Below are 24,050 nucleotides of genomic sequence, written 5' to 3'. Positions count from 1 at the left end.
ACACCAGTAGCCATCACCAATTCGGCTAAACTAAGATATTTATAGCCCCTAACCAACAAAAAAACTCATTAGATGACAGTCTGATAACATATTTATGGTATGGGATAGGTTTTGTTAGAAAAAAGTGCATATTTCAGGTATATGGCATAGTTTACAATTGCACCCACCATCACAAATGGACTAGAATAATTACAATGAGCAACGTGTTTACCTAACTACTAATCATCAAACATTTCGTAAAAATACACAGCATACACGAATCGAAAGACACAGATCCTGTGAATACAGACAATATTTCAGATTTTCTAAGTGTCTTACAGCGAAAACACAATAAATCGTTATATTAGCGTAGCACATAGCACATAGCAGCCCAGCATTGATTCTAGCCAAAGTGAGCGATAAAAGTCAACATCGCCAAAAGATATTAATTTTTTCACTAACCTTCTCAGAATTCTTCCGATGACACTCCTGTAACATCACATTACAACATGCATATACAGTTTGATCGAAAATGTTTATATTTAGCCACCAAAATCATGGTTAGACAATGTGAAATGTAGACAAGCTGGTAAAGAAAACGTCCTTGCGCCACTTAGACAGTGATCTACTCTTATACATAAATACTCATAAACGTGACTAAAAAATATAGGGTGGACAGGGATTGATAGACAATTTAATTCTTAATACAATTGCGTTATTACATTTTTTAATTTATCCTTACTTTTCAATACAGTTTGCGCCAAGCGAAGCTACGTCAAAAAACATGGCGTCCTAAGCCACTAAAATGTTTCGACAGAAACACGATTTATCATAATAAAAATGTCCTACCTTGAGCTGTTCTTCCATCAGTATCTTGGGCAAATGATCCTTTCTTGGGAGAAATCGTCTTTTGGTGGAAAGCTGTCCTCTTGCCATGTGGAAATGTCAACTACGTTCGGGATGAACTGAAAAGCGTTCCCAACTTTTCACATCGTTGCAAAAATAAATGTCCCAAAATCGCACTAAACGGATATAAATTGCTATAAAACGCTTTAAATTAACTACTTTGTGATGTTTGTAACTCCTATAACGAGTGAAAAGATGACCGGAGAAATATAACAGGCTAAACTAATGCTTGGAACAGGAGAGGGTCGGTGTCTTCCACGCGCGTTACGCAGCAAGAAAAGACTTGCTAGCTAAAGGTTTTTTTCATTTGTAGTGCCTGTGAACGAGCAATCGAGCCCGTTGGAATCGTCATCACGTAAAGGCATCCAGGGGAAGACGTAAGAAGTGTCCGTATAGTCATAGCAACGACAGTGCCCGTTTAAATGACTTCAGAAAAGTGGCCAACGTTTCTCAAATCTGACTCCATGTCAGGGAAATTGCTGTAGAATGGGCTCTGTTCCACTTAGAGACAAAATTTCAACTCCTATAGAAACTATAGACTGTTTTCTATCCAATAATAATAATAATATGCATATTGTACGATCAAGGATTTTGTGGGAAGCCGTTTAAAAAATTAGCCACATTAGCATAAATAGTCTAAACAGCGCCCCCATCCCCAACAGGTTAAGCAGTACAATGATCGTCGTATCAGATGCATCGTTATTACCCATCAACTTTTTAAGTGTTTCCCCAAAAAAACATGCAGAGAGAACGTTCGCTAGGTGCATCGTTAAACCATGTGTCCATACCCATAGGATCGTAAGAAAAGCAGCGCAGCTCTCGGATCACCTTTCTCCATTGAAATCGTACCTTAACATTAGACTTATTCCACAATACTGATGACGGATCAGCTCCTAGAGAGATATTACCACCTATGGCTGAAATAGGTTATTGAGGCGGCTTATTATGCTTACCCAAATATAATGCACTAAATCCTAGATTGGGGACATCATTGCGCACGCGTTGAAACACACTCCTGCAAAAATCCCAAAATATAACTCAATTGATTGAACATGACATCGATTTAAATATAATTGAAATGGCCTATATAGACCCACGTAGCCTTTGCATCTTTTAATGCCGTCATCTCTGTTTTCATTTGAAGCATCATTTTATGCTTCACTTGTTTGTAACAATTGCAAATAATTTGGCAACTTTGTATTTGGAGTAAACCTCATTCTGAAGTGATCGGCAGTCACAGTCAGAAAGAAATCCTAAACATCTTTACTCTACGTTTAGCGGAGATCTTCTGTGAATAAAGTGATGCGGGAGAGAAAAAAGGCATCTAATGATGCCCTTTGACTGCTCTTCGAGTGGTCTGGATCACTTGTAGACTGCAAAGGTTTTTAAGAGACACATTAATAACCAAGGCTCTGGAAAACACCTTGGCTACTAAAGATACATCGTAAGAAGGTTCTAATGATGATCTTAACGCTTCGAAGGCTCTGAGAAGAGGCCCTGAACAGTGTTGTTGTGTTTTATGGCTTGTTTATAGACAACATTTCTTTGTATTAGTATTATCTCCCGATGTATTGTTCTTCTCCTATGTCCTGAGTTCCATTAAACATTTATGTGCTCGGGGATGCTGTGTATGAAAAGATGCACACATGTTAATTTGGAGGAGACAAGGTCCATTTCTCAGAGTGCATATGGCGGTCAGGGGACTATCTAATGTGCTCCACAATTCAGAGCACATCCTCACTGTGTGTGTGTGTGTGTGTGTGTGTGTGTGTGTGTGTGTGTGTGTGTGTGTGTGTGTGTGTGTGTGTGTGTGTGTGTGTGTGTGTGTGTGTGTGTGTGTGTGGGCGAACACATGCATGTGAATGTGGTTCCTCCCCCACTTCTATAGCTGTATAAATTAAACATCCTAAGAATCTCCCTCTGTCCATAGAATTCACTACAGTGCCAACCATAGCATGTAGAGCCGGAACAATCGGTTGATGCTGGGCTGGAGGATTATCAGCCTTGATGATCCAACTCTGAATCAAACAGTGTCTATGGAACTCAACGCACACTGTACTGTTCTATTCACACAGTGCCTAAGGGTCAGGCAAAGTGGTGAGGTTGTACTCTGTCTCGCGAGTGAGATGTTTTCATGTGTGTAGCTGTTAGTGCCAAAGGCCAGGGTCAACATAATGATGGAAGTTAAAGTTATTCCAGTCTCAAGGGGTTTTCGATGCAACTAGTCTACACAGCATCATACATCATTGAATGCACATCAGTGCTGTGCTGAAGTGTATCATTTACACATCTACAGTAGAAATAGACCCTTATAATGCATGAGCCACATTCACTGTCTAGCTAGCCTCTTCATACACCATACTATTTCCTATCCACAGACCACAATAACATTGAATTAATTGTAACATCAGAGTGTGTTTTACACAGAGACCGTATATAACATATAGACCTGTTTTAGAGCGTCCTTTGAACTCTTGACCTCATCAATGCAACAAATTCCAAGCGTCCCTCTACCCTAAAGAGCCAAAGCAACAGGTTGAAGTGCACTTATTTCTCCAAATAAACATGAACCTCTCAAAGGCAAACTAATAAACATACACACCCCCACCATCTTTGTGGTGCTGAGAATAAAAACAATAAAACTCACTAGTTGGTCATAAATGAAACAGATTAGTCTTCTACACATGACTATTTTGTTTTGGTAAAGTTGACCTTGTCTTTAAAACCTAGGAAAGGGGGCAGCTTGACCAAAACATTGACAAAGTCATTTAAGAGCTAATGATGTTTCATTGACCTCCTTATGAGACCACTTCATTAACTTCCAGGCTAATCATAGACGCTAACAAGCTGTAGTTTAGAGCAGACACTGTTGTCTAACCTTGATATTATCCTTTCACTGCTATCCTGAGGAAGATGTAAAGCATGATTCCACAGGGGATCTCATTAGATCTCAGGCCTAAGTACTCATCAATTCTTCAGTGATGGAGTGAATTCCATACCAGGTATTACTGTCTGTAACACCTCCCCATTACTATCCCCCACCGGCTATTTCTAGCATGCAGAGAGACAGACATGAGTAAATGTTATCTTTTGTCCGAATGGGCTTCAACCTTACCCTCCATATGCTCCGAAAGTGAAGCTCCTCTTTCTCTGTGACATCCTGCTAGCTAGGGGCTGCTGAGGCTTTCTGGGGAGACTGTCCACATCAGCGGAGTTCAACAGCAAGTAAGCAATGGGAGCAGTCATACATCTCCCCTACCTCCCTCCCTTCCTTTCTCTTCCTCCCTCCCTCCCTCAGTTATTTTCTTTAAACCCTCTAGGCTGACGGAGGGTGCGTGTGTTTTGCAAGAGTACATTTCCGTCTGTAAACATCCCTGCCCTCCAACTCCCTCTCTCCTTCCTTTCCACCTCACTTCTCTACTCCGCTCTCTCAGTACGTCATATCTCCCTCAGATTAAGAGAAAGGTGCGTCCAACCATTCCGTTGCCCAGGTAACGAGCAAGTGCTCCTCTTCCTCACTTATACTGATTCTAAATTCATTTCCAGTCTGTCAGAAAGAAAGAACCCACATCCCACTTGGCACAGATGTCAATTCACCGTCTATTCCATGTTGGTGCAATGTAATTTTATTGAAATTACATGGAAACAACATTAATTCAACCAGTGTGTGTCCAGTGGAATGTCCTCAATTTCAATCCTCATCCTAAATAGGTAACTTCTTGTGCCAGCTTAAATCCTCAGTTGTATTATCACTGAGTTATTCAATAGAATATGTCCTTTACTCAAGTAGTCTTAATATCGCACAAGGGAAATGTTGTATTCCTTAGCAGCAGCAGACAGATTCAATGCTATGACAAAAGTTTAAACAGTGTAAGTAAGATAATGACCTGTATTGACCTTGTACTCATCAGCTTACCCCTATTGGAATCCCATTACCTTTTTCCTACCCTACAGTCAAGTCAGACAAGTCTATGTAAAAGTAACCCAGTACACCAAAAGGTTAAAGAGGTCAAACCCAAACAAACACACTTGCATCTCAAGCAGAAATGTTGATCATACAGAAAGCTGGCAAAGGGTGTGGTGCTGGTGGAGTATGTCAGTTGATCTGCTGACAGAGTGGGTCCGAAGCCTGTCATAAGGTCAACCAAGGATGAGGGATGGGCCACCCCACCGATTTTTCCTCTCCCTTCCTCTGCTCTGCCCTCTATATAAGTGGATTCCCCTCCTACCTGCCCACTGTACCATGGTCAGAGCGTCCCATCCAGGAACATCTAGTGGTACAGGGTGACCTCTACACCTCTGTTCTCCATCCATCAGCTATGGTGTTGGGGTGCCCTAGTGCCTGTCACACCTTCTCTTATTCAATTAGGCCAGAACAAACTGACGCTAGACATAGGCTCTTAATCAAATCACAAACATGCACAGAATAGGATTGTCCTGCCCGCACTGGTCTGCTCCCATCCGCTCTCCTGCCCTCCGCTTGCAATTGCTTGCTCTTGTCATTGAGTGGAGATTCATCAGACGACCTCCAAGGGAGATATGACTTTAGGACGTGTCTTCTCCACAGCTGGGCACCAGAGCAATGGGATGTTGACTCTACTTCCATACTTCAGTAGTCTCTATCTAAAGTGGGCTGAGGTAATAAAAAGAAGAATACCCAGGCGTTGTATTGGATTTTAGTTAGCCATGTTAGAAAGTCTTTCATTGCCGGCAGGGATTACCTTGTCCCACCGTGCACTAGCAACTCCTGTGGTGGGCCGGGCGCAGTGCACGCTGACACAGTCGCCAGGTGTACAGTGTTTCCTCCGACGCATTGGTGCGGCTGGCTTCCAGGTTAAGTGGGCATTGTGTCAAGCACGGCTCTCGACCTTCGCCTCCTCCGAGTCCGTACGGGAGTTGCAGCGATGAGACAAGACTGTAACTACCAATTGGATACCACGAAATTGGGGAGAAAAAGGGCAAATAAAAAAAGTATTTAATTTGACAACTCATGATTATCCTCTTTGTCTTCATCTAACTTGACTAGTGTTAATATGTCCTCTATGAACTAGCTAATGACAGAAAAACATGATAAAGTATTTGCATAATAGATCATATTTACAAGATTAAACTGATAAAAAAACACATGTTGCTCTGGGGGAATATAGTCTTGGTTCCAGCTATGCTGTTTATGTGCTGTGTCTGATAACCATAGCTAGTGAAATGTAATTTGTGACCGGTTACATGATCTGAGGCCTTTGATGCTAGTTCCTACTTCACAGGAGGTCCGTTTGATAACATTAAAAAAAAACTTAAATATGAATAAACATTTCTAATTAGGTCTAGTCTAGAGTCTAGTTTAGCCAAGGAGAAAGCACTGAGATAAAAAGGGAAAAGACAGGATTGTTCCTGGCTAGTCATGATTGGCTGAGATAATGGAGTGGTTGGACATGCTGAGAGAAGAGCTCTAAAAATATGAATGCAAAAATAATTATTTTGTGCATTTGGAACATTTCTAGGATCTTTTATTTTAGCTCATGAAACATGGGACCAACTCTTTACATGTTGCATTTATATTTCTGTTCAGTGTAGATAATATTTGCTACCACAGATTTATGGAAAGATAACTGCAAAAGTGGTACTACAGTTCTCAAAAACATTACTGCCCTTAAGTTAGCTGGGTTTAAAAAGAGAGACCACTTTCTGGAGGACAATGTCATGCTGACTCACATGCGTTTACTTGTGTGTGTGGGGTGGGGCTAAGGCTTAAGAGGGTGTGAATTATGCTGAATGGGCATAAACAAAGAAGCACTCTCTAGGAAGTGTGAAAATCTCATAAAAATCTTCCAAAGGGCATTTTCTACTACTTGTCTCCTAAGTTTATCAACTTTTAAAGCAGAATAATTTTCCATAGTTTCCTTCAACTACAATGTAAGCAAATTACTTACATTTTACTTAAGCCTCAATAGAGAAATCTATTGATCACATTTCTCCAACAGAATGACAGCAGAATCCTCAAGATCGGGGGTGTGAAACTAATTTCATGGAGGGCCTAGTGTATGTTTTTTTTCTTTTTTTTTTTCTTTTCTTTCAATTAAAACCTAGACAACCAGGTGAGGGGAGTTAATGACTAATTAGTGACCTTAATCAATCAAGTACAAGGGAGGATCGAAAATCCGCAGACACACGGCCCTCCATGGAATGAGTTTGATATGTGCTCTAGATCCATACTGCGTCTCCAAATTCCTTATAAATTGTTGCAAGGTAATGCACTTTGAAGTGTTCTTTTGACTACTGTTTTTCCACTTCCCCTCCAGAGATGTCCTTTGCTGGGATGCAAAAAAGGAAAACAACTATTTACCCAGAGTATCTTGTGTGGGGCAGGTGAAAGGGAAGGTCACGTTGGCGTAAATAGTCTATGTCCGCCAGTCTCTGTCGCCTTGGCGATGCATGTGCTCTACTAAAAGTGAGTGAGAAGTCAAATGGCACATCCAGATATATACATTACAATTACCAATAGGGAGTCCACGTCTACACCACACCATAAGGGAATGGGTATGTTCTGTGGTCAGCCACAAGTAATCTGTAGATGGATATTGCTTAATAAGGCGTGTTGATGGGGAGACTTTATGTGAGTAGAGTTTCCAGCCACAAACAGGGCCGATGGGAGTGTATACTAACATTACAGTGCAATAGAACATTTGTATGGATTTTTTTCACTAATCATTTATCTCAGCACTATTTCTTCAAATATGAAAGTATGCCTTTCAACTAGAGGGTAGCTTGTCCAAAAGAGGTCTGCAGCGGGGCAATTCCACTGTAATGGAATTACGCTGAGACTCCAATTTTCGACTTTAATTAAAATGTATGCCAAAAACCCCCCATTGATTTCCAAGTTTTCCAAACCATGAAACTCTATGCATAATGAATACTTTGAACAATTTACACAGAACATTTTACGAAAACTAATTTACAGGAAGAACTGCAGATACAACGTTTGTAAAGAGAATAAAACTGAGGGAGATTTTAGTGTAATTATGTTACCAAACTTTGTATCTGCACAGTTCTTCCTGTAAAAAATGTTTTATTGGGGGGGGGGGGTGTTAAGAGTAGTCCTTGTGTATAGAGTTCTACGGTTTGATACACTTTGAAATCAATGGTTTATGTTTGGTATACATTTTAAATGGAAAAAAATGAGTCTAAGCTTAATTCTGTTACCATGAAATTGACCAGGGTCAACAACACATTACATGATTCTCATGTTAACTGGGAAAGGCAATAATAAAAAAATATATATATTAATCAATATGGTAGGGATAAAACACAGCAAACAGAGTACATAGAAGGCACAGTATGTGGGTATGTGGGGGTGTATTGTGATGGAACGTGGGGTGAGTGTTTTTGTGTTTGGAAAAGTGTGGAGTTAAGTGAGTCAAAAAGGAAAATGGTTGCAAATGCCAAGAACCCATGTGTGTCTGCGAGCAGGAGTTGTGACAGAGAGAGCTTTCAATTTTGTGCAGATATGGGATATACATTTTAAAACAAATTATAAATATAGTTTATTTATTTATTGTCCTATGATGATGGTCCCCAAGCCTATACCCTAAACAGCTGAGCGACCCACACACTAAAGAGAAGTTCTTATCTGTTTTATATGCCTACTGCAAGTAGCCTATATGCAGCCAAAACAGAAAGATAAAAGCGGTCAGAGACTCACTAAAGCAGCACCTCCCCCTCAAGAGTCTGAGCCTGCCTGGCAGGGTTGGTCCAACAAAGCCAAAGCCCCCGGATGGGTGAGAATAATATACAAGGAATTTTTCAAAGCTGCTAATGAGAACCTTGAAAACCTTGTACCTAACCAGTGGGAATTCCGGTGGAGTGCCCCCACCCAGGTAGTGGCAGTGCCGGCAACACAAGCTGCAGTAACCCATTGGGAGGGGGTCACACTCAGAGAATCAGAGAGGGGGCAAATTATTGTGGCCCTGATGGCACAAAATAATCAAAAGGTCTGACTGCACAGAGATGCTAGGGAAAATTGTAACGTTCGTCTTGTGGTGAATGAACGGACCAAGGCGCAGCGGGTGATGAATACATACTGATTTATTAAATGAAAGACGAAACACTAATGAACACTAGAACAAACTTCAAAACAATAAACGAAGGCAACAGACCTGAAACAAACGAACTTACATATAGACGAAGAACGCACGAACAGGAACAGACTACCTAAAACGAACGAACAAGCGAAACAGTCCCATGTGGTATACACAGACACAGGAACAATCACCCACCAACAAACAGTGAGAACAACCTACCTTAATATGGTTCTCAATCAGAGGAAACGTCAAACACCTGCCTCTAATTGAGAACAATACCAGGCAACACATTAACCCAACATAGAAAACACATAACATAGACTACCCACCCCAACTCACGCCCTGACCAACTAAACACATACAAAACAACAGAAAACAGGTCAGGAACGTGACAAAAATGGTCACAACGGGGGACCAGTATGTGTGTGGTTCAGGGGAAAGGGGTGTATCTGAACTCCATCAGCTAGGACTTGACATTGGTTAATCAAATCTCCCCATTCTTGCTCAATTTTGCATGCCTTCTCAAACAGCTACAACTGTATATACACTTGCACCACAAGTCTTCTCTTGAGTTGGGCTCAGGGATGGAACAACTGTTGAACATCTGAGCTTGTGATTGTTTGTGGGGGAAGGGTGGGGAGTGTGTACCGTATGTCTGTGTGTGTGTGTGTGTGTGTGTGTGTGTGTGTGTGTGTGTGTGTGTGTGTGTGTGTGTGTGTGTGTGTGTGTGTGTGTGTGTGTGTGTGTGTGTGTGTGTGTATCCCACATCTGTTGCTATGGGTTAATGATGTTAGGGACAATAGGATGAATCATAATAATTCTTTGCCAAAATAATAATTGCTTGCCTAAAATGTAATTTTTGTAATGCCAATCCTGGTTATAGGTAACAACCCTTCGTATGAACTGCCAACATTATTGTGCATATTATTAGTTAATTGTGGAAATAAATTAAGATATGCAAGATTTTTTTTTATATGTTTAAAAAAAATAATTGTATACAATACAATCGAGGTGAGGGTGTTGGAAATGCTTTTGGCAGTTAATCTGCTTTTGTTCTATGGGTGGCACTGTGTGTTCTTTTTAAAGGGTGGGTCCCAATCTCTCCAAGGCCCTAAGATCCAGTTGGCCAGTCACTGGGACGACAACCCAACTTAGGATGGGGGAGGTTTAAGTGGGTGGAATAGTGGAGAACAATTGGAGCAGTGTAAATATCATGGTACAGCTTTATGGACACTCAATCATTATGGTACTTTTTAATGGTACATTTACAAACAAATATTATGATAAATAGAATTGAAACTTGTATCTCATTATGGTAAATGGTGAAATAAGTATAGCCAGCTATAATTGTAATGTCTTAGCAAATAATAAGAAAAGAAGATCAGTATTTACCTGGCTAAAAGAGAAGGAATATAATATCTATTGTTTTCAGGAAACTCATTCAACAATTTTAGATGAGGTTGTGTGGAAAAATTACTGGGGGGGTGGTGGGCAGCAAATATACTTCTCCCATGGGTAAAGAAACCTAAAAGGGGTGATGATATTAATTAACAATAATTTTGATCTGAATGTGAAAATTGTCCGGAGAGGTCCGCAAGGTAGATGGATTCTTTTAAATATGTTATTGGACCATAAACCGATTTGGCTCATTAATCTATATGGTTAAAAAAATTATGATTCTTTGAAAATATGTGTAATAATTGATCACGCCTACAAGCAATGCAAGACTCGATTATTATAGTGGGAGACTATAATATGGTTTTAAATACCTCAATGGACTGTAAAGGAAATCACACTACAAACTATCACCCTCATGCACTTAAGGAAATCACGAATATCATGGGATATATTGGAACTAGTGAATATATGGAGGCTAAAATATCCTGACCTTGTGAGATAAACATGGCGGAGGCTAAATCAACCTAGTTGCCTTGACTACTTTCTTATGTCATTCTCGCTGGCATAAAACGTAAAAAAAAAGTGTTGATGGGGGACAGAATGCAGTCAGACCAACAAGTTATTGGCATATACAGTACTCTTACAGAATTTCCAGGTGGGTGAGGATATTAGAGATGTAATCAAAGCCTATTGGATGACATCTTGTTTTTAACCAGGACAGATACCTTTAAAACAGACTTTTTCCGACATAACATAGGTATAACATATCCCCTTATTGTATGGGACCAATGTTCTCTCTAAGCTACGCACTTCCTCCAGGACTGCGGTGCAGAAGACATGCCATGCTGCGCAGAGACACAAGAGATTGAACTTCACTAGGTTCGACCCATTAGTTTGCACTATATAGATCAACGTTTTTTGTGAGATCGAATCAACATTATAAACTGGGTGGTTCGAGCCTTGAATGCTGATTGGCTGACAGCCATGGTATATCAGACTGTATACCATGGGTATGACGAAACATTTATTTTTACTGCGCTAATTACATTGGTAACCAGATTATAATAGCAATAGGCCACCTCAGGGGTTTGTAATATATGGCCAATATACTACGTCTAAGGGCTGTTCTTAGGCACAACGCAACGAGACCTTCAGCCTTATTGCTTAATCAAATTAGCACTTTTTCTATACAATAAACCAAAACAAATCTAACTTTGCAAGATTGAGTCTGTGATTTTGATGTAGGCAAAGCCAGACCACAACGGAGCAGAATTCTATTGGTAGAGGTAGCCCACTAGCAGTCTTTCAATCACCTGTGAGTGAATGCGTGCAGAGCGACACGTGCACATTTGTTATTAGCCAAGTTATAGATACGTAAAGGTCAGCAACGGGGAGTTACAGCTTCCTACAAGAGCACAAAGCGTTTAGGCTACATTTCAAGCTGCCTTTGAAAAGCCAGTTGGGTAAAAAGCTTATGTCTTAAATTGTTTAACTTGGGTCAAACGTTTCAGGTAGCCTTCCACAAGCTTCCCACAATAAGTTGGGTGAATTCTGGCCCATTCCTCCTGACAGAGCTGTTGTAACTGAGTCAGGTTTGTAGGCCTCCTGGCTCGCACACACATTTTCAGTTCTGCCCACACATTTTCTATAGGATTGAGGTCAGGGCTTTGTGATGGCCACTCCAATACCTTGACTTTGTTGTCCTTAAGCCATTTTGCCACAACTTTGGAAGTATGCTTGGGGTCATTGTCTATTTGGAAGATCCATTTGCGATCAAGCTTTAACTTAACTGATGTCTTAAATGTTGCTTCATTATATCCACATAATTTTCTTTCCTCATGATGCCATCTATTTTGTGAAGTGCACCAGTCCCTCCTGCAGCAAAGCACCCCCACAACATGATGCTGCCACCCCCGTGCTTCACGGTTGGGATGGTGTTCTTCGGCTTGCAAGTATCCCCATTTTTCCTCCAAACATAACGATGGTCATTATGGCCAAACAGTTCTATTTTTGTTTCATCAGACCAGAGGATATTTATCCAAAAAGTACGATCTTTGTCCCCATGTGCAGTTGCAAACCGTAGTCTGGCTTTTTTATGGAGGTTTTGGAGCAGTGGCTTCTTCCTTGCTGAGTGGCCTTTCAGGTTATGTTGATATAGGACTTGTTTTACTGTGGATATAGATACTTTTGTACCTGTTTCCTCCAGCATCTCCACAAGGTCCTCTGCTGTTGTTCTGGGAATGATTTGCACTTTTCGCACCAAAGTACATTCATCTCTACGAGACAGAACGCATCTCTTTCCTGAGCGGTATGATGGTTACGTGAACCCATGGTGTTTATAATTGCGTACTATTGTTTGTACAGATGAATATGGTACCTTCAGGCGTTTGGAAATTGCTCCCAAGGATGAACCAGACTTGTGGAGGTCTGGTTCAAAGGTCAGAACGTGACAGTACCCCCACCCCCAAAGATGCGGACTCCGGCCGCAAAACCTGAACCTATAGGGGAGGGTCTGGGTGGGCGTCTGTCCGCGGTGAAGGCTCTGGCGCGGGACGTAGACCCCACTTAACCATAGTTTTAGTCTGCCTCAACCGTCCCCGTGGCCTCTTATGAGCGGCGCTCCTTGCCGCCGACCTCTGACTGGGGACCCTAGCCATGGGTCCCGAATGGACGGGAGATTCCGGCAGCACCAGAGTTAAAGGCAATTCCGGCAATGCCGGCTTAACAGGCAGCTCTGGCAGCTCCTGGCTGACTGACGGCTCTGGCAGGTCCTGGCTGACTGGCGGCTCTGGCAGCTCCTGCCCGGCTGACGGCTCTGGCAGCTCCTGGCCGGCTGACGGCTCTGGCAGCTCCTGGCCGGCTGACGGCTCTGGCAGCTCCTGGCCGGCTGGCGGCTCTGGCAGCTCCTGGCCGGCGGGCGGCTCTGGCAGCTCCTGGCCGGCGGGCGGCTCTGGCAGCTCCTGGCCGGCGGGCGGCTCTGGCTGCTCCTGACCGGCGGGTGGCTCTGGCAGCTCCTGACCGGCGGGTGGCTCTGGCGGCTCCTGACTGACGGACGGCTCTGGCGGCTCAGGACAGATGGGCGGCTCTGACGGCTCAGGACAGACGGGCGGCTCTGACGGCTCAGGACAGACGGGCGGCTCTGACGGCGCTGGGCAGACGGGCAGCGCAGGGCAGACGGACAGCGCAGGCGGCGCTGGGCAGACGGACAGCTCAGACGGCGCTGGGCAGACGGGCAGCGCAGGCGGCGCTGGGCAGACGGGCAGCGCAGGCGGCGCTGGGCAGATGGGCAGCGCAGGCAGCGCTGGACAGACAGGCAGCGCAGGCGGCGCTGGACAGACGGGCAGCGCAGGCAGCGCTGGACAGACGGGCAGCTCAGGCGGCACTGGGCAGATGGGCTGCGCAGGCGGCGCTGGACAGACGGGCACACCTGTAGGGAGGAGACGGAGAGACAGCCTTGTGCGTGGGGCTGCCACAGAACCCACCAGGCTGGGGAGACCTACAGGAGGCTTGGTGTTAGGAGGAGGAACCTGAAGGACCGGGCTGTGGGGGAGCACTGGAGCTCTGGTGCGCAGCCTTGGCACCATTCCCCCAGGCTGGAATACTATTCTAGCCCGGACCCTCCAGAGTGCAGGCACAGGTTGAACCAGGCTGTGGGTGAGCACTGGAGATCTAGTGCCTACTACACGCACTTCTCCCTTAGGCTCCACTCCCACATTTGCCCGATACGAGCGGAGCGCAGGCACCCTCCCAGCGCCCCGGAGACACAGCACGCAGAGCCGGCGCAGGATACCCTGGACCGAAACGGCGTACCGGAGACCAGACACGCTGAGCAGGCACAATACGCCCTGGCTGGATGCCCACACTCGCATGACACTTTCGGGGGACTGCCCTATAGCGCACCGGGGTATGGGCACGTACTGGCGACACCGTGCGCTTAACCGCATAACACGGTGCCTGACCAGTAACGCGCTGCTTATAATAAGCACGAGGAGTGAGCTCAGGTCTGCTACCTGGCTTAGCCACACTCCCCGTGAGCCCCCCCCCCCAAAAAAAAATATTTGGGGCTGTCTCTCGTACCTGTTGCGCTGCCGTGCTGCCTCCTCATATCGCTGGCTCCTCTCTCCGGCTGCCTCTGCTCTCCTAGCTGCCTCCACCTGTTCCCATGGGAGGCAATCCCTTCCAGCCAGGATCTCCTCCCATGTGTAGCAGCCCTTGCCTTCCAAAACGTCTTCCCATGTCCATTCCTCCTTCTTGCGCTGCTCTTGCTGCCGCTGCCTGTTACCACGCTGCTTGGTCCTTTTGTGGTGGGTGATTCTGTAATGGCTTTCATCAGTAGAAGGAGAGGAGGACCAAAGCGCAGCGTGGTGCGTATCCATAATTTAATAGAATACTTCTCAATATGAACAAAACAATAAACAGACGAAAACCAACGAAGCTACAGTCCCGAACTAGTGAACATAGAAAAACCAGGAACACATGAACAGGAACAATCATCCACAAACCAACAGTGAAAACAGGCTACCTTAATATGGTTCCCAATCAGAGACAATGCAAAACACCTGCCTCTGATTGAGAACCATATCAGGCCAAATGACAAATCTCAACATAGAAACACATAACATAGACTGCCCACCCCAACTCACGCCCTGACCATACTAACTAAAGACAAAAACAAAGGAAAATAAAGGTCAGAACGTGACAATGTACTTAAAAAAAAAAAAATTGTCTGGACTTAGTGCACGCGCCTTGAGCATTCGGATTCCTGGACAAAACGCGCAAACAAAAAGAAGGTTTTTGGTCATAAAGAGGGACATTTTCGAACAAGACGAACATTTATTGTCTAACATGGAGACCTGGGAGTGCCACCAGATGAAGATCATCAAAGGTAAGTGATTAATTTCAATGCTATATCTGACTTTTGTGACACCTCTCCTTGGTAGGAAAATGGCTGTATGTTTTTCTGTGGCTAGGCGCAGACCTAACATATTCGCAAAGTGTTCTTTCGCTGTAAAGACTTTTTGAAATCTGACACAGCGGTTGTATAAGCTGGAAGTAGAAGCCTAAATGTTGTTGTCCATTAGTTTACTTCAATTAGTGGAAGGGACTGTGTGTGCCTGGCCTTGCTGCTATTCCAGTTTCAGCTGTTCTGCCTGCGGTTATGGAACCGCCACCTGTCCCAGACCTGTTGTTTTTCAACTCTTAATGATCAGCTATGAAAAGCCAACTGAAAATTATTCATGATTATTATTTGACCATGCTTGTCACTTATGAACATTTTTGAACATCTTGGCATAGTTCTGTTATAATCTCCACCCGGCACAGCCAGAAGAGGACTGGCCACCCCTCATAGCCTGGTTCCTCTCTAGGTTTCTTCCTAGGTGTTGGCCTTTCTAGGGAGTTTTTCCTAGCCACCGTGCTTCTACACCTGCATTCTAGCTGTTTGGGGTTTTAGGCTGGGTTTCTGTACAGCACTTCGAGATATTATCTGATGTACGAAGGGCTATATAAAATAAAATTGATTGATTGATTGAAGGGTGGTAGGGTTAGAGGAAAATAATAAAGGAAAATAAAGAAAAAGGCAGATTTAAAAAACAAACAAATTTAATATTTACTCTCTGTCCACACAACTACACCCATGACGCAATCTGAAGGTTTTTCCCATCTAGCCTGCAAAGGTCTGATAACTGACACAGAATCACCATACATCATGGTTGGACAACGTCTGTCTTGCAGTACAACGTCTGTCTTGCAGTACAACGTCTGTCTTGCAGTACAACGTCTGTCTTGCAGTACAACGTCTGTCTTGCAGGATTTTGTTGCATTGTCTATTTGTTATGGATATTTCTCGTGTCCAAAAGACATGTTTACTGTTTCTCAACTACACCCAGGGTATACAACATTTACATTTAAGTCATTTAGCAGACGCTCTTATCCAGAGCGACTTACAAGTACATACATTCATCCTTTTTTTTTTTGTACTGGCCCCCCGTGGGAAACAAACCCACAACCCTGGCGTTGCAAGCACCATGCTCTACCAACTGAGCCACACGGGGCCAGTATCAGCATCAGTTACAGGCAGCAACACTAAACTGTTCTACATTACACCTATCTAAACATACTTTACATTGTTTGCAAGATCAAAAATAATATTATTATAATCCGATTGTTCATTTTTGGAAGTTGCATTCACTACCAGTCAAGGAGTGGACTAATGCAGTCCTCTTAGAACACCATCACCCCCTCTGTTCAGAAGAGGACTACTTTCCATTTCAGATGTGCAACGGTGGGGATCGTATTAGGGGCTGTGTGTGCCATATTTCATGCACTATGTGATGTGTCACTTGCAAGCTACAGTTCTTTGTTGTCTTTTAACAAAAGGATCTTGCGAGAAACTCCAAAACTGCAATCGATTTCTTAACGTTGAGTTAACAGATGCTGTCAGAGGCCCCGACACACACCATACCAACAGAAGAGAATTAGAATAATAAGCCAAGTGAAGGAAAACATCTTCAGAAAATATATCCCATTAATTGACCAAGCCAGAGATGAAAATGATATTCAAATAGCTATTTTATTATTGCCAGTCTCAAATTGTAAAACACAGATTAACAGAAAGATATTGAATAACCCTGTCATCAAAGCAGACAGTTTCCAGTAGGAAGAAACCAGTGGCGGTCGGTGCTGTTTAAGATGAGAAAGGACGATTTCTTTCCTTTTTTTTCTATTACAGCATATTGGATGACTGTCATTCATATTCCATTAACCCTGTTCAATATAACATCGATAGGTTTAGGCTACTACATGATACTCAAATTTTCCCTATACCCATCATGAGGTTGATACAACATAGCCTGTGAATGAAAGTTTACAATGGAGATGCACACAGGTCGAGAGACAAATTTGAATAGACAGTGACATTCAATAACACCTTGCACACTCTTGTCTGCATCTAGCTTATATAGGATGTAACCATTAGTCCAACAGTTGCAAACAAGAGTTCTATTGAACAAATTCAAGTATGTTTACGCCCGTTTTGTTCGGTTTAATAAACGTTTTTTAACAAAATTGGCGGAATTAATACACCCCTGATCACGTGTAAACACACAGCCACTTTGTATTCCTTTTCGCATCCATGCTCTCTCCTCCTCTCACCTCTCCTCCTCTCCTCCTCTCACCTCTCCTCCTCTCCTCCTCTCCACCTCTCCACCTCTCCACCTCTCCACCTCTCCACCTCTCACCTCTCACCAGCAGAGCACGTGGAATATGGCATAATCTTTTATAGCAATACTGCAGAGAGACATGGACAGAATCACCGCCTGCCTGTGTCTCTCAACTGGACCAACCCACACAGACACTACAGTATAACACATACACACCACACGCAACACATTCTCTGGGGTAAATACTGAGAGGCAGAGGCCTCTAGAAAAACAACAGAGGGATATGAAAGGAGGAAGAGGGAGAGAAAAGACCAGAGCTGATTTTTCTTTCAGCTCAGCTAGGGAGAGAGCAACCACAAGCCTGGGTTAATGACTGTGCAAACAAAGAGGCTTGAAGGACACAGTTTGAGACCTATTTTCATTTATCCAGAGGCGAGGAACAGACACAGAGAGGGACAGACACAGTGGGGATGTCTCATCACACTGCTTTATTGAAATAACACAGGCTTGCCTACTAGCTCTCACTGTGTTATTAATGAATTAAGATGTTTTTACAACCTTAAGCTGCTTATACCTAATGCAAAATCCTCACATACATTTTGAAAATCATAATGAAAAAGCAATCAACTACAGAACTTCTACAAAATGCCAACTGAATCCCTGGAAACATTTTAGTCATTTAGCAGATGCTCTTATCCAGAGCGACTTACACTAGCAATAGTGGATCAGACCACACGGAAAAGGAGAGGCTGAAAATAATACTGCTTCAAAAGGACTGATCTCACTGGGAGCTTTTGGAAGAATGACAGGTGCTGTTCCCCGGCAACACGCCAGTCTTTGGGATTTGCTCAACAATGGCCTCTATTGTTTCTATGGCTGGAGTGTGTTTCAGCACCAAGGACTGTATACGTCTCTTTAATTCACACACACACACACACACACACACACACACACACACACACACACACACACACACACACACACACACACACACACACACACACACACACACACACACACACACACACACACACACACACACACACACACACACACACTTTCCAGTGCCACTTCCAATGCCACTTAATATAATGTTTACATACCCTACATTACGCATCTCATATGTATATACTGTACTCTATATCACCTACTGCATCTTGCCATCCTTATGTAATACATGTATCACTAGCCACTTTAAACAATGCCACTTAATATAATGTTTACATACCCTACATTACTCATCTCATATGTATATACTGTACTCAATACCATCTACTGCATCTTGCCTATGCCGTTCTGTACCATCACTCATTCATATACCTTTATGTACATATTCTTCATCCCTTTACACTTGTGTGTATAAGGTAGCTGTTGTGAAATTGTTAGGTTAGATTACTCGTTGGTCATTACTTCATTGTCGGAACTAGAAGCACAAGCATTTCGCTACACGCGCATTAACATCTGCTAACAATGTGTATGTGACCAATTAAATTTGATTTGAGATTTGATTTGACACACACACACACACACACACACACACACACACACACACACACACACACACACACACACACACACACACACACACACACACACACACACACACACACACACGTTGGTCTAGTGGTAGGGATTATCCCTGACTATTTCCCAGATCATGAACCTGATGCTTTTCAATGACAGCTGTATTGCTGAAGGTATGGACAGGTCATTAGTGGAACGGCCCCTGTGCGTAGTGTGATCCCTGTAATAGGTCTGTAGTCCTTCCACCCTGCCCCCTCCGATAGCCTTCGTCTTCAGTCACACCATCAAAGTGCCACTGCCCTCTTTCATTTTCCTTTGTAGTGGGCGGCAGTGGCATTTACTTTATTTTAGCGCCATGGCCAGCCCCTGCTGTGCCTCATCCTCAGATGGGAACCAGGCTCCAGCCTCGCATGCTTATAACAACTATATAGCCTTGCATGAAACACATGGCCCCAGGAACCACCCGGGGCAGGCCTATTTGGTTGCATGTAGTCCGGTCTACTGTGTATTCATACCCCCCCCCTCCCCTGTCAATAGTGGCCATGAGTATCCTAACAATATAATTACTTTTAGCCCCTTAGCCATAAAAAAATGTATTACAGATTATAAACATCAGCGGCCCTCCAGTAGTTTTCTTCATCACTTGCTAGTATTTCATCGTCAGACATGTTTGTAAGTTGTTGTTTACTTTGTATAACTCATCTGTAATGCTAGGCTACTGTCTGCACTTCTCCCCCGAAAAATAATCACATCTGTGATTGTGAATAAGGGCCTTATGATTCCCCACGAGAGCACACATGCACAGTTGTTACCTATTTCCGCTGTTGTTACAGTCGGCCACATAAAATAATGATAACAAAAATAATCGCAATCGTTTTAGGTAGAAAAGTACACATTTCCTGACTCCGATAGTACGTGCGATAAAAACAGCTAATTTGGCCGTACGCTTTCAATACAACAAAAAATGTGTCAACAAAACGGATTTCTCAATCGCTCTTTGACTGACAACGGAGCAGAGCTAGCAGTGCACAAAGATGCGTCACAAGTCATAAGCCCGTTTTTTGTGCAGATTTCCAGTTCTAGATTATAGAGAGAGAGAATGGGAGAAGGCAAACTAGTTTCAATGTATGGAATCCCTTAGAACATTTTAGATTTTAGATAAACTTTCACTTTAATAAACATTTTATTTTATTTTACCTCTGTGTGTGCCTATTTCCAAAAATAAACACACACACACTCCATTACTCTTGCTGCAGTCTTCCTTCCAGTATATGGTACAGTGCATAGTACTGCACAAGCCATTTGGGAATGGATTGGAGGACAGTGTCTGTAAAAGCCATAAATAGTGTTGGAGAGTGAGGGGGTGACTAAAGCAGAGTGACAGAGGTGTATGTCAACAGCAACATCCCATTTCATCATCATAATAGTATTCTGCTAAGGGATGAAAAACTGTCCCTCCCCCGGTCTTCGTTTCACACCAAACCCAATCACCATGGGTGTGTTGGGAATGATGGATGACCTGAGGCGCTGAGAGATGCTAAGGGTAAAATACGAGTTTGGATTTGCCTTTATGGCATCTACGCTTGTAGGAATCCAACTCGTCCAGACAGCGATTTGGCCCCTTGATAACCTAGCGCTATTTCTACTAGTGTTTAATAAAATGTCAAAAAACAAAGTGTTATTCAAATGGTCTTTGATGTTTTAATGCAGTGTAAAGGAGCACCTTGAGATGTGAACACTTTTTTAACACCCATTAGAGCTATGGTAAAAAACAACAACCGCAGAGCAGTTTGTAATACTTAAACTAAAGCCAAGAATTCACACAGTAGTGCTGTTTTTTACTACCAGTTGGATACAATAAACTAAACTTTAGCATTGGTAAAAATATTCCTTAGACCTTTATGTTAGAAAAGAGGTACCTAATGGTGAATATTTACATTGTATCAAATCCTAAGGCCACTGTCTAAAATGGCTTTTTACACACCTTAAAAAACACAATAATTGGAATGGAGTTTTTATCTGTTTCAATCAGAGAAACTGTGCTTTATTACTGTTGTCTTGTATGATTGGAGAGATTGGAAACCCAGATCTTCTGTGGCTATATTCTGAAGGCAATCAGGCTAGTCCCAGCAAACTGGGAACATCCGCTAATGCTAATCACTAGTTAGCTGGCTAGCTAATAAATGTACTGAGTCAGCTAGCTAACACAGCCTGATACCAGTGTTGGTATAGGCCCTAATCAGCATGGTGCTTGTGCAAAGGTATCTTCTAAATCAAAGACGAATAGGCGAAGCATGAATATGTTGGCTACATGTAAGAAACATTTAATGTAGCCAAAGATTATAGGTTCACCTAAGAAACAATGACCAACACTTTGGTTCCTAAACTGTCACAATAACTCCTCCATAGCATTTTGATTTGTTGTCATGTCAACACTGTATTCAATGTGCCCACTATTATATTCTAACTATAGAATTATTATAATCATTCTATTTCCATGATTCTAACAGATCACCCAAATGTTTTCATCTAAATCGAAAGTGAAATCATAATTGAAACATTTGGTTAAAAATATGGACTAGTTTTTTGCCCATACCTACGTGTCATTGTGAAAATGATCTCAAATGAGAAATGATCTCAAATGCACAATTTTTGGGGGGGTTGAAATGAACCGAATAAACCAATCAAAATGGAGAAAGAACCTTTGATATCACTGCCATCATAAGACCATAAAGCAAATGTAGAACTACTTAGAATTATTCAAAAACATAAAATACTGTCAAATACCGTATCAAAAACATAAAATACTGTGATATGAGTAAGCATAGGTATTTATCATTTTGTATAGTGATCAGAATATTATAGTTTCTGCTCTGTGTTTCTGTCTAGACTATATATTAGGAACATACAGTACTTATCTAATATCCATGTTCCCTGCGTTTCTCTCTCTTGTCAGGGGCAAGATTTATTTCCTCTACTTCTCCCTGGGTCAGCCTCTGGTCATGGTTAGGACCGGCATCAGCCCTGTAGTGGTCATGGTGAGCCCAAAACCCAGCCAAGACCTTGCCCATCTCCTGCTGTCCACCATAAGGCTCATCAAGACAGCGAGGAACCGAGGACACATGTTGCGAGCAGATCACCAACAGAACTGTTACCCCCATCATTTAGGTTTCTGTTCCTACGCTTATGTTGCTACTGTAGGTATCTCTAAAAAGGTTGTCTTTCAGGCCTACCTGATGACAGATGTTCCATAAGAAGGATAGGTTGCAGCACAGTAATGTGATGATCAATAAAAGGTTGGTACAAGCATTAACAACCACTCGCAGCAACTCTACTGACACTCTGGATGTTGTCTTTGGGGTTGGGGTTTTTCTGCCATCTGCATGTGTTTATCCTGAACTGCATTAGGCTGATCAAGTGAAGTTTGCATCATGGTCAACAGGTCAAGCTTCCTCCAGTTGAAGCCAAGGTTGCATAAATTATGCAGAATGGGCATAGGCTACCTATGAAAGGTACTTAAGCACTGAATGTTTATTTTTCTGTTGTGATCATTTTACTATACTGTATGAGCCAATAGAGGAGGCTTGTATTGATGGAGCTGTTAGCCTCTTGGCCTAGCCCAAGGCTTTAGTGATAGATGCCTCTACATCAGCCACTCAACAAAAGCTAGTAGCCATCAGAGAGTGAGTATGTGCCTTGCTTCCCTTTTAATTTAAATCATCACCTCTGATGGCTACCCCACTAGATCCCAATGGTACATAATGCTATCTACTTGTCACTACAGCACTAACGTATACACTATGAAACACACAAGATCTAGCATTAACAAATCATGACTCAAGAGGTGGAGTTTTCTTTAGATTGATGAGATAATGCTCACAGAGAGAGAGGAGGAGAGAGAGAGTGAGTCATAACTAACTCTAAAGGCTCATGATGCCATCCTCCAGTCTACGAGGGGGGAGGGGAGGAATCATCCACGGAGATGAAACTCACAGACCAAAACATGGCAACTCAACAGTAGCATTACAATTGTCCCAACCATTTTTCATACAAATACAAATAGACTGGGTTTTAGGCAGATCCTGGTGAGAACATGTTTTACAAGTTAACATGACTAGTATACCTTGACAGTGTAACGGCTGATTTCCTCCTCTTCGTCTGAAGAGGAGGTGTAGCAGGGATCGGACCAAAACGCAGAGTGGCAAGTGTCCATGTTTTATTATAAAAAAACTGAACACTACACAAAACAAAATAACAAATAGACTCTAACCGAACAACAGTCCCGTGTGGCACAAACACTGACAAGGAAGACAAACACCCACAAACCAACAGTGAAAACAGGCAACCTAAATATGGTTCCCAATCAGAGACAATGCAAAACACCTGCCTCTGATTGAGAACCATATCAGGCCAATTGACAACCCTAAACATAGAAACACATTGTCACGTTCCTGACCTGTTTTCCCTTGTTTTGTACTTATTTAGTTGGTCAGGGCGTGAGTTGGGTGGGTTGTCTATGTGTGATTTTCTATGTTGGGATTTTGTGTTCGGCCTGGTATGATTCTCAATCAGAGGCAGCTGTCAATCGTTGTCCCTGATTGAGAATCATACTTAGACAGCCTGGGTTTCACGTGTGTTTTGTGGGTGCTTGTTTTCCGTTTCAGTAGTTGTGCCACACGGGACTGTTTGTCGGTTAGATTCTCTTTTGTTATTTTGTTTTGTGTAGCGTTCAGTTTATTTGATAATAAAACATGGACACTTTTCAATCTGCGTCTTGGTCCGATCCCTACACCTCCTCTTCAGACGGAGAGGAGGAAATAAGCCGTAACACACATAACATAGACTGCCCACCCCAACTCACGCCCTGACCATACTAACTAAAGACAAAACAAAGGAAAATAAAGGTCAGAACGTGACAGACAGTTACAGACATAACAACAGTTGTGTATCACATGTTGTTGGGGAATAGTACCATGAAGAATGTGGGGATGTTTGTGTCTAATGAAAA

The 24,050-nt window shown here is 42.8% G+C and overlaps 1 protein-coding gene across 10 annotated transcripts in view; it reads right to left on the bottom strand.

Moving 5' to 3' along the window:
• LOC129815136 (rap1 GTPase-activating protein 1-like) overlaps positions 1–24,050 on the bottom strand; it is a 178,727-nt gene that overhangs the window by 101,836 nt on the left and 52,841 nt on the right. For 3 of the 10 annotated variants that reach the window (XM_055868547.1, XM_055868549.1, XM_055868546.1), the window contains exon 1: positions 4,001–4,093. The exons of 3 other annotated variants lie outside the window; for them this stretch is intronic. In XM_055868547.1, coding sequence (XP_055724522.1) covers positions 4,001–4,044 — 44 coding nt within the window. In that variant the 5' untranslated portion in view covers positions 4,045–4,093. Of the gene's footprint in view, positions 1–4,000; positions 4,097–24,050 lie in introns of those variants that run through there. 4 more of the 10 variants (XR_008753394.1, XM_055868543.1, XM_055868544.1 and 1 more) reach the window with 3 other exon arrangements.

This window comes from Salvelinus fontinalis, chromosome 18, assembly GCF_029448725.1.
Source record: "Salvelinus fontinalis isolate EN_2023a chromosome 18, ASM2944872v1, whole genome shotgun sequence".
Classification (NCBI taxonomy): Eukaryota; Metazoa; Chordata; class Actinopteri; order Salmoniformes; family Salmonidae; genus Salvelinus; species Salvelinus fontinalis.
This window is presented reverse-complemented; position numbering and strand designations above follow the sequence as displayed.